The sequence below is a fragment of the Colias eurytheme genome, chromosome 5 (assembly GCF_061535395.1).
Source record: "Colias eurytheme isolate Ceu_HAF_F1 chromosome 5, ilColEury1 Martin Lab GWU primary, whole genome shotgun sequence".
NCBI classification, from domain to species: Eukaryota; Metazoa; Arthropoda; class Insecta; order Lepidoptera; family Pieridae; genus Colias; species Colias eurytheme.
The window spans coordinates 8,962,438-8,974,981 of record NC_142984.1 but is presented as its reverse complement, the minus strand read 5'-3'; the positions used below and the strand labels follow the sequence as shown (position 1 = coordinate 8,974,981).

At 32.3% G+C, this 12,544-nt stretch overlaps 1 protein-coding gene across 1 annotated transcript in view; it reads right to left on the bottom strand.

Annotated features, from left to right (window-relative positions):
- LOC149908583 (C3 and PZP-like alpha-2-macroglobulin domain-containing protein 8) overlaps positions 1 to 12,544 on the bottom strand; it is a 102,360-nt gene that overhangs the window by 57,177 nt on the left and 32,639 nt on the right. Inside the window, exons 5-6 of the mRNA XM_090102220.1 lie at positions 3,226 to 3,449; positions 631 to 786 (exon numbers count right to left, since the gene is read on the bottom strand). Of these exons, the coding sequence (XP_089958346.1) occupies positions 631 to 786; positions 3,226 to 3,449 (380 nt within the window). The remainder of the gene's footprint in view (positions 1 to 630; positions 787 to 3,225; positions 3,450 to 12,544) is intronic.

Below are 12,544 nucleotides of genomic sequence, written 5' to 3'. Positions count from 1 at the left end.
AATCAAAATGTGAACATTAGTATAATTCATAGGTAATGTAAAAATTAATTAAATAAATTTAAACGTGCAAATTGATATTTTATAAAGCCACATCCTACACATTTTTTCTTAATGCGGAATTTAAAAGAAAATAACGTTAAAAATAATTTTAGGCAAGAAGATGCTTTAATGTTTAACTCTTCTATTGTTTTTGATAATTTGATATTTTTCAGCCCAATTGTGGTTGAAACTCAGATCAAAGGAAAATAAAAGCGCGCAAAATTTTAAGGTAAAAATAAAAATTGTTTTAATGTTAATATGGCAGTAAATGATCAAAGTTGATATTTAGCTTTTATATCAAATTGAAATTGAATTAAAAAATCTTTGAGTAAAAATAAACGAAACCCTGTTTACTCAAAACGGCCTGAAATTTTTACCATATACTTTCCGATGTTTCTTTATTTTTGTTCCACTTTCCTATAGTTTAGTTGTAGATATTGCGAAATCCTCTACGTTAAATTTGTAATTTAGTTTATTTTATTACACTGTAATATACTTTTTAATTGCGATCTAGCATTGTTCTAAATTTTAAAGCTACAGCTTTTATATGCTGATTAAATCATTAATATCATTTTAAACCAATTTACTTACCTGTAAATTGATATAAGGTGTGTCAGCCATAACAGTGGGCACTATGAAGCCTCCTTCCCCTGTCGACATGTCGATGTCTTGACTGTATATATCTGTTTTGTCATCATACAGTTTCACCCGGACTCGCACGCGTTTCTCTGTACTTACTGCTTCCACCTGTTAGAAATTAAAATTATTAAAGTTTAAAGAACAAATCAGTGCTTACATAAGAATCAATTGATTAATAATTTACTATTTGTTAGTTAGTAGGTATAATAATATATTAACTAAATGTATATCGTATTAAAAGATGAATTATTTGGTTATAATAATCTACCCGATTTTATTAAATTAGGGCACAAATTTAATCCGTTCGTTCATACTAATTTTGGTCGTAATCTTTTATACTTAATGAAATTTACGTAAATTAGTTTATCAATACTTGTATGACAGAACTTGGTACAAAAAACGATTTACAAGCGAGCGTGACAGGCAAGATAGGCGGCAGTCGATCCCGTAAGCCAGTCTAAAATGAAAACGATATTGTGGGGTCCTCTTTAATTAACCCATTAAGTGCGGAGCCGACCTGGCTTAGCTCCAAAAGCTTTAGCGACAGAAGTCTTTGCATGAACAGTGGTAATTAAACACCTTGGCTTTCGTTATTATGTAATTTTGCGAGTTTCATTTAATATATTTTATAATTATGCTGTGAATTGTTTTAAGGTTAGTTTGTATTTTGTTTTAATTTTAAAATAATTAAATGTTAAATACTATAATGCAAACGATATTTCTTTTTTACAAAAATTTGTAAAATATTTTATGACTCTCTAGCACAACATTTTTCATCGAAAACCTGGATAACAGTGCTAAATTTTTTATTCTTATATTGTACTTTACGTAAGAAACTCAACAAGATTAACTTCAAAAAAATATAAGATTTATAAGAACCAATGTTCCCTATAGCAATCAATCATAAATTTAGCAATAACTCAGAGTGGTATGACGTAAAGAATCACGTTGATATAAGGCTCTTCGTTACTCTAATATATTATTGAGAAAGAGAGTAATGTAGCTGAATACAAATGGGTAATGGTTTATCTCAAAATGCTGCGATAATCTGCTGTTAAGATGCGCTATTAGTAATCGTTGAAACATTTGAGAAAATGCACTTTAAAGATAACGTCATTCCTTTTAACTTTATAGTAGTTTGTCTTTTAGTGCACAGTTGAAGTGTTCTTTTGGCTGTATTTTTATGATAAAAGGTGTTAAATATATATGTCATTTTTTTTCTATTTTCGTAAGAGCACAAATTTGACATATAATGTAAGAAAATAATTCTACGTAGGTATATAATCTTTGGACTATATACAAGAGTAAACAGCGGAGCAATATAGCAAAACAAATCTTATAGTCAATCAGTTATTTAACTAAAGTTATCTCCTTACAATTTATATGATCCGACATAAATTCTGACGTTATTTCTAATCTTCTGAAACTAGAAGCTTTACCTTTGTTTAATTAAAACAATTCTCCGAATAAATAACAGTGAACAAGTTTCGTCTGAGTATTTTGATACCTCGGTTCGGCTTAATTCAGACGTCAACGACACAGGGTCATCTGAATCAGTCAGTTGAAAACGGTATTATAAATGCTACGTGGCAAGTGCTACGACGTAGCATTTCGTAGCAGATGCAGTGACCTCGACTACGACGTATAGGTTTGAGAAAATTACTTTCAATTTTCTCTGCGCAGTAAGTATGTTATTTTTTGCATAGAAAAATACTCGTAGATATTACGTTTATATGAAATATGGATGGCAACCTAATATTATATTGTTGCTATTGAAGTAGGGAAAAAAAATTCAACTTTATCTTATTAAAACTAAGATTAATTAATTTATTTATTTATTTTGAAAACTACACAGAACTACTACTACTACTACTTTAAGAAAATTGTTAGAGAATTACGAGTATTATACGATATTGAAATAAAAATAGGGTAGATAAATATTTCCAACCATAGCGATGGTCGTAATTATAAAATCAATAGTAACGAAAGCGTGCTCAAATATTGACTCTAGTTAGAATAATTTTCAAATCAATTGAAACATTGGTCGGGAACAAAATTAGAGGCACGAGTAATTCTCTCGGGTTTTATTTTTCTTTCCCCAAGGTAGTATCTAGTCGAGAATACTTTGCTTAAAAATACTTGGAAAAAGTTTGAACGGCTGGTAGCAGATTGCAATCGTTTCTACAATGGAACTTTTAAATGTTCCAGCGAATTGGACTCGTTCTAAAATGTATAATAGTGATACTTTCGTTAACTCTTAATGCTGTGATTATACCTAATATAAGCTGGGTTGTATTATATTTTTGAGTTTAGTTAAAACGTTGTTAATGTAGTTTTAGGTACTGCAATTTCGTAAGATATAAAGGGCATTACATTGCCAAACGCTGCCAAATCATAATATACAAGAGGTTGCAAAAATATATTCTTTTTCGATTTTTGATTACAATATCGAACAGGATGGTAGGTACTTAGGGCTAGTTCAACATCTTCGATCATATACGTAGACATATCTCATTATTTACTACCTACATAGTAAATGAAACTCACCCGACCAACAAACGGCAACCCTGGCTTGTACCTCCTCCGCATACTGTCCGCGAACTTCAGTTCCACATAATGCTGTTCCGCAGCAGGGGTCGCGGGGGTCGTGGCCCCGGTCCCTGAGCCCACTGTGACGTCAACGTGTGCGGAACCACCGCCGCACGTGGCTTCTATGGTCCATGTGCCTGATTGCGCGCCGGCTGCTATGATGGTGGTCAGCTTACGGACCCCTGTGGATTTTGTTTGGTTTAGTTTGGATGGATTGTTGCGGAGGAACTATGTAATGGAAATTCTGAATTGAAAAGCTCGACTTATACATGTAAAGAAGTAAAGTCTGTTTCAATGATACAAAAAATGAATAGATAAATTTTATTAAGAAAATATTATCTACAATTATTGATTTTTTTACTAAATTGTAATCAAACTTTCCTAAAGACATGTAGGTTTTAGATTCCGATTTTTTGATAGAAATAAGAATAAGAGGTGCAAAAATCTTCAATATCGCTGTAAAATAACAAAAGTGTATGAAATCAAGAAACCCCCAACCAATCTCCAATTTTACGCAGTGTAGAAACGTTCAATCCATTCTATAAAAGGAAATACTTTAAAGACTAAACACAAAAAGATTTGAAAGTGAACAAGCGCGAACCAAAGAAAAGAGTTAATGTCAAGCGAAGTCTGAACGGCGTATTGAAGCTTCACAAAAGAAATAACTGAGACATTTTTCTAAGACTGCCTTTCAGGCGATTGAAGGCACCACAATAGGTTAGACGTGAAATCTGCGAACATTTATAGGGATGTTTTAAACTCGTGATGTACACGTCCTTGTTATATTGTCACTGCGGAATTGTGTCGGAGTGAAAAGGCGTCTTTATTTAGTCATATAATGACATCGCATTGAGATAAAATCCATATTTGCAGATATGTGATGTAGGTAATGTATAGATAAGTTATATTCCAATCCTGGTACTTCCCAGTCAAACTAGATCTATTAAAACATAAAAATTGTTTAAATTTTTCTCTAGTGATTTTAATGCTACCACTAAGTCGAAATTTTTAAAATACTACTTTTGAAACATCCTAATATAGGTACTAACTCTCTTAAATGTTTTTGTTATTTTCACAAAATAATACCTATCTCATCTGCACTACGTTTCCATCCACGTATAACAATGTATAAATTCAAACAACACTACTCAAGAACAGCTGACACGCCCTCGTGGCAAAACTTTTTGTATGACATGTGACTTTTAAGAGGGTCCACGGACCGGCGTGATTTATCAAAACCCCTTGCGGTGACAAGCCGTGACTGTCTCTTATTAATTTGTTACACGCTGAAGGGTGAAAAACATTGTTTTAATTTACTGAAGCAAAAGTTCGTTTGCTGACCATTAGCGGACTTTTCTCGTTAGCAGATCACGTGACTGCAATGTATCGTAAAAATATAAGGTGTATAGAAATTAAAACTTACATTTCTGTTTACGTGCGTGGTTTTATAATAAAGGAATATAATTTCTTGGAAACTGTTGTCGATAATGTTGCTATAAAATTTATTTAGCTCTTTTACTAGCTGTGTAATGGCGTCATTAAATATTTCAGTAACCATTGTTCATAGAAACGCTATTATACCACATTATACTTCGGTTTTTAGCGAGGGAATCTGTTATTTAGTATATGAGATAATGTAGTAAAAATAAAAGTTTTGTTTAGTGTAAGTAGGTATTATTGGAATTTTTTTGTCATACTAATATAATGACTAACATCTTACTAATGAATATCTTAACAAAACATTTAAAAAAACCACAAAAAAAAATTATTCACAAAAAATATTACAGCCTAACAAAACCTATAAAATCGTTGTTTGCAAACGTGGTATCGGAATGTAACACGTGTCAGGTAGGGCACGATCCCTTAAGGCAAGCTCGACCCACTATGATGGCCTTTGATAAATCCATTTCAGTATGAGCCCTTGAATTTTTCACCCTTTTCCGTATAAGCCAGTGTTTATGCAAACGATGGAATTGAAAGTGAAATAAAACTATATGAGATGTAACTTCTAAAGAAGTTAAAATCAAAGGTTCAAATATAATAAAGACTGACTATTTCTTTAAATGAGATTATATTTTATTCTTGCAAATCAATTATAATTAGCGACATACCATATTGTCAGTAAGTACCATAGGCAATGACTTCTTATTTCCTTTATAATAATACAGCTAACGTCTATTTTTACTTACTAATATAATACGGTGTCTCTACAATACATTATACAATTGAATAAATTTCCTTTCTCATTCATGATACCTTCTAAGTAACCTAAAAATAAGTCTTATTACGTAATCTTCCACATCTCTTGTACGAAATGATGTAATTTACATGTCAAACTTATTTTCTTTGCAGATTTGAATAATTTAGATTATTTTGCTCTCGGTAGATTTCATTCATATTTAAGGCAAGTAATACTTTAATAAATGGCATTATAATACCAACTACAAAATAAACTTGAATGTAGTTTATAGAAATAAAATATGTATGTTGTATTTACTAACAATGTATTTTCCCATTCCTGACTTAAAATTTTTCTTTGCTTTAACAAATAATATTAACATGTCTTCGAATCCATGCTAATGAAATTATTTTTATCCTTCATAAACTCCTAATAAACAAAAACCTTTGAACCTCGAAAATTTTAAGCTCGGCTACTGTAAGCTTAGTCGTATAAGTCGGTTAAGCCTATTTACGACTACTCGCTCAAATTTCGTTGAAATTGAGCGCTGCGCCCATCGTACAATTCTTAAACAAATCTTATTCGGGATTCACTCAGAACGGGGCTGTATAAAACAAAGTCCTTTGTTAATCCACGCTTATACAAGCGAATGGATCACAGTACGCAAATTTGTTGCTCTGGCCTCCTTCCTTCCGCATGAAATAGAATATAAACTTCGCGATCCCAGTTCATTATTCTTTACGCGTAGATTTTCTCCAAATTAATGGAGTGTTTTTACGGTAAAAAGCAGTTACGAAAAAATATTAGACGCATGGGTGTATTTTAGCGGGATCTTGGGTACTATCTCGAATATAATTTAAAGTATTTGCGTTTTATTAAATTTCATTTCATTCTTCGACGATTTTTCAATGTTAAAATAATATTTCTGCCTAATATAAAGGTTTAATCGCGCTTCATACAATCCTCTTTATATAATATTATAATATAGAGAACGTCAACTGGTGAAAAAGTAATCAGCAATGTATTATAAATCTTCTACCTCATTATTTTATTATCGTTCGGTAGGAATCTTATCTTTTATAAAAGTTGATCGAATCAGCTGAAGGTCGGTAATTCACTTATCCGTTGACGAACAATAGCCGGGCCAATTTTAATTCTTTTAAGTTAGTTACATTGTTTATTATTCACTATCTGTTCGCCCCAGCTCCACCCGGTTTTTTTTTTCTATTATTAGTAATTTATTTAGGTTTCAATAGTAGTTAACAGTATGCTAAAATTAATGACTTACTGGTTTAAATGCGTTAAATTCATTAAATTACATTATATCGCAACGTTGTACAGCAATGTCTGTGTCAGACTGAAATGCAGTTAAGTAAAATGGTTTGTTTTATCGTTGATCTTGTAAATATCTATATGCACATCATACATTTAAATAAATAAATAAATAATAAATAAATATAATAGGACATTATTATACAAATCGACCTAGTCCCACAGTAAGCTCAATTAAGGCTTGTGTTGTGGGTACTAGGCGACGATAAATATAATATTTAATAAATACATATATAGATAATAACACCCAGACCCAAGAACAAATAATTGAGTTCACTACACAAATATTTGCCCTGACCGGGGATCGAACCCGGGACCGTCGGCTCAGTAGGCAGTTACTTGACCACTGCGCCAACCGCGTCGTCAATTTGTATAATATAATATTGACTTTGATGTCTCAATTCTATACAGTACTATGAATGAAATACGACTACGTATTGGTTAAACTGATGAAGCTGTTACAAAGGCGGTATCTATTCTAGACCAATGATACAAAGATATCCTATAGAACGAGGCTTAGTGACACGTGCTGCAGTTTTGTATGTACTGTATAGTGTGAATGTTGAAAGAAAAAAGGTTTATGATGTCTTATAAATGACAAAAATATGAATAAAATATGTGGCTAAATGCAAATCCCATGGAAAAGGATGTCTCACCGAGGTTAAAACAACAGCCTACAACTGTCTCTAGCATTCTATCCTCTTGAATAAGTATTTTATTTTTAACTGACTTAATAATTATTTATTGTAGTTATATTGCACGTAATTACACTACACTTCTATATACAACATTGATTTACTTTCATATCATATTCAAAGCTTTTCAGTTCTAAGTTCTGCTACGTCTGAGCCTACATCTCAGAATTCAAATCAATAAATAACACATCAATGATAAGTCAGCAAGGCGTGTAAGGCAAACCCAATCTATCAAAATTTGACACGGGTTCCGTAGTAAGTGACATGGAAACGCTTTTATAGAAGAAAATGCTGGAAAGCCTTGACGAATTTTGCATTGAATTAGGAAAACTTTAATCCGATAGAGTTTGCCTTGAATTTTACTTAACGATTGGCAAGTTGATTTACAACTTTACATTAAATGAATTATTTTGTTTTGTTCGAATTTGTATTTTGAGGATTCTTCTACTGTGTTAGTTGAGAATTGAAATAATAATTCGTTCGTAAATGTTGGCAGAAACTTTACGATGAAAAAAATGGAAAGCAGATAAATTATGAATTTGAATCACAAAATATTTTATGCAAACCGTAACAAAATACTTCACGAATTAATCGGAATATAAACAATACTTTTTAAACTTCATTAAAATTCATAATATTTATAATTAATTCAAATACATATGACTTATTTGTTTTTATCAAGAACTTTAAAGCCTCAAAAGTAAAATACATTTTATGATATGTAGTATATAGTTAACCTTTACGATTAATCACAAATTGAAATCATTATTTTCCTTAAAGGTCGTTTCAGAGAGTGCTGCTGTAATATAGATGGAAACTTCGAGAAGCGGTAACAATAACAAAGTTACTTCGCAATTAGAGGGAGATTGTACGATCTGCCAATATAACTTGATCCCTGATCAACGTAGTACTAGTATAGTATACTATCTGTGGTTATAGAATAAACTTATAGGATATAGGATACGCCTGAGCTTCTGCTAACCTAACAACTGTTGTTGTGAGAAGTTACGTTAATTGTTATTAATGAAAATTGGCATATGATATATTTGAAAAATTCGGCTTTAGAGCTAGACTATCTTATGAAAGAAAGAAAGAAAGAAAACATTTTGCAATTTTATTGCTTTACTGCCATACAAAAACTAAGACTACCTTATCTTAAAAAGTACCCGAACAGCGCTGATTTTCAGTACGTCCGCGTGTGGAAAACCACAGGCAAAAGTAGTAGTACCTGGTCATGGTCTGTTTTGATTTATTTATGTGCAAGTAGATTAATAAGATACAGAGCCAGGTTCATGACTTGCTTATAATGTAACTAAAGATAATAATAATGAAATATACATTTCGTCGTCTATAAGAGAACTCTAATTTATATTGTTAAAAAGACCTTGAATATTAGAATCCGATTTGTATAAAAATGAAAAGCCACGAATTATATTAAATTTAAATTGTTAAGCAAAATGAACATTTATAATTAACACTATTGCTAGTTAGTAGAGCAAAATCTACATGACATTTTCAATTAACATTGGAAGTAAGTGTTCGCTATAAATTCAAGTGGCCTATTAAATCCGCTCTAGTATTTACTTGACTGGTACTTAGACGATATTGTTATACGCAACAGTTATCGACTAATAGCTCTGGGTCGAATGAGCGACCCATTTCTTGAATAGTTTCGAGTTACGAGTGACACGGGAGTGAATTATCTTCGAATAGTTACTCGACTCATTTGCGGCCTGTTAATGTACTTCAGAACTCCCGTTTGACTTTCACTTTCAAAGTGAGTGAGAAAAAGTCCCCGAATCTCGAACGTTTGTGGTACTTTAGATATTTGTTTCACGGTACATTTCTTTTAGATCAAGAGCCCACGACGGCCAGACTTTCCTTTCTTTCGGAAAGTTGAAAGTTTCTCTGTATATGTCTCCTATACAGATAAGAACGACCAGCGACTATCAAGTTTGGGTTGTGGTTACTTTGGCAGGAAACAGGTAGTGAAGGTGTATAAAATAGTACCTAACTTTCATTATAGTTTAAAAGCTAAATTTTATATATGTTACTTGGGGACCTATAAAAAGACATTACCTTAAGAGCCAGACAGTTTTCATGGTTCTTACATCTAGCCAGACACATTTAAAAAATAACTAACATATCATCAAATTCACATAACTATAGGTCAATTAGGGAAAGCTGGCATGTTCACAGTACTCACACTTATGCAATTTCACTTACAGTATGTTCAAAAATAAATGCGACTCTAGTTTCATTTTAGACTTGAATTGTAAAATGGGTGCGTTGTAGATATATATATATATATCTTAATACTATTATAAAGGCGAAAGTTTGTATGGATGTATGGATGTATGGATGTATGGATGTTTGTTACTCTTTCACGTAAAAATTACTGAACCGATTACAATGAAATTTAGCACACATATATAGGGTAACTTGGATTAACACATAGGATAGGTTTTATCCCGGAAATCCCACGGGAACGGGAACTATGCGGGTTTTCCTTTGAAAACGCGGGCGAAGCCGCGGGCGGAAATCTAGTATGCAAATATAATTACTTATGAAAGCTCTCATAATTTACCTGTAAAATTATAATTTAAAAGTAAATCAATTGATGAAGTTAATTATTTATTCTAATAATAATCAATTGGATAAAAGTATTAATAATCATTCAATTATCAAATAATAATTAAATTCCTGACTTTGGTCGAGTAAAGATATCTAAGAAATATTATATTTGTAGTAAGTAATACCTACCAATACGCGCTAACAAATATGTGTTACATGTTTATTGTATAATTTTCACATTATTGGTTTTAAACTCAAACTCAAACATTTATACAATTAGACTTCTTCTAGAAGCACTTTTGAATCGTCATAACAGTTTAACAGTTTTAACATTTACCACCAATTCAGAAAGCAGTATCTATAGAGAAAAAGAAGAATCTATTTAATCATAATCGTAATCTTCTACTTCACTGAAACTTTCATCGCTCGAAGAACTCGATGTTTCGTTGTCGGAATCTCTTAATGTTATTATAAATGAGTCAGTGTAATTATCTACTTTTGGTTCTAATTGAATATATTTTTCCTCATGTTCTCGCGTCTTTCTCCAAACGTCACTAAACATATCCAGACTAATAGCATTTGCTTCCTTTCTAAATAATTCTTCCACAGTTTTCAAGTTAAAGTTCACATTTTGTGATGCTACTTTCCCTTTAATTATGCCCCATAGTAACTCTATTGGGTTGAGTTCTGGATGGTATGGTGGAAGGCGCAATACACTATGTCCATGATCTTTGAGGATTGCATCAAGTAGGTAAAAATTGTGTATAGTTTGGCTTATTTTTTTTAATAATGTGATAACTCTGATTATTAATTAGTAATTTGATTTTTGAAAAAAAAAAATGCCGATTTTAGTCAAAATTTATATTTTTCTAACAAGATCCTTATCATCCAAATTTCCACCTTGGTGAGAAAAATTGACATTTCTAATGAAAATGAACAAAAAATTAAATGATTTTATTAAATACTGTAAAATAGTCTATAATTCTTCCATTTACTGTATCACAAAATTCTTCATAGATTTTTAGATATTCGTACTACACCAATTACATCACCCTGTATTTATAAACAATTGCAAAATATGACACATACATAGGCCGGGAGATACTGACACAAAATTTCGGGTCATTTGTAACAGAATGGCGGTTCTACAGAGGTCTTATTATGCAATGACTAAAAGAAAAATGATGGTCAGAACTCAGAACGCTGCAGCTGGTACCGGCGGACTAGTCGCGTGGGCGTTAGTCGAACTCGTCGGATAAATAGCGAAAGTCAAACGATTTGTAACACAAAAATTTTAGAATTCACCGATAGCCCATAAAAAAGATGTAGGCGGTAGTGTCATGCCATACTTTTCCGGTGTAACTTACAGCCCCCCATACCGACGCGATGCGTTGATTAAAAAAAAAACAATTCAAACATTTGTACCAGGCTAACTTTTGCACAGGTAATCATCATCGTGCAGACATTTACGAAAATCGCCATGCCATACTTTTCGGACGATTCCAAATGGCCACCATACCGCCGAAAATCTGCAAAAAAAAATTTTTTTTCGCCAAACAATTTGTACCAGTATTGCATTTGGATTTTTGGAGAGTATTTGATAAAATGTGACCATTATTATATTTGCCATACTTCTAGTAGGGGGAAAAAGTGCTGCCATACTTGAAAATTAATTTATTCGTCACGTTTCAAAAATACGACTGTACAATACGTAAAATAATTTTTTACAGTATGGGATCATTATATTCTGTTTGTTTGTATACAATTCTACCTAGAAAAAAATATCGCAGATTGCAAACATGGGGCGGATGATTGTAAGACTTAAGCCAAGACGTAAAAAAAAATGAAAAGAATTGGCGATTTGTACCAGTACGGCATTTTTGGAAAGTATATGATGCAACGTGACCATTATTATATTTGTCATACTTTTAATAGAGGGAAAAATTAGTGCCATACTGCTACAAATCGTTCAAACTACGAATAAAATCTTACAATAAGAAAAAAATCTTATACACATTCGCCACCTCCCACAGGTATGGCATTATCACATTTCTATTTATAATCATTCAGGAGTTGTTGAAAAAAAATGTAGGGTGGTACAAATCGTTTGGCGAGAAAAAAAATTCAAAAATTTCCAGATTTTCCGCGGTATGGCGACCATTTGGAATCGTCCGAAAAGTATGGCATGGCGATTTTAGTAAATGGCTGCACGACGATGGTTACCTGTGCAAAAGTGAGCCCGGTACAAATGGTTGAATTGTTTTTTTTAAATCAACGCATTCACGTCGGTATGGCGGACTGTAAGTCACATCGTAACTGTATGGCATGACACTACCGCCTACCTACATCTTTTTTAAGGGCTATCGGTAAATTCTAAAATTTTTGTGTTACAAATCGTTGGACTTTCGCTATTTATCCGACGAGTGTGACTAACGCCCACGCGACTAGTCCGCCGGTACCAGCGTTCTGACCATCATTTTTCTTTTTGTCATTGCGT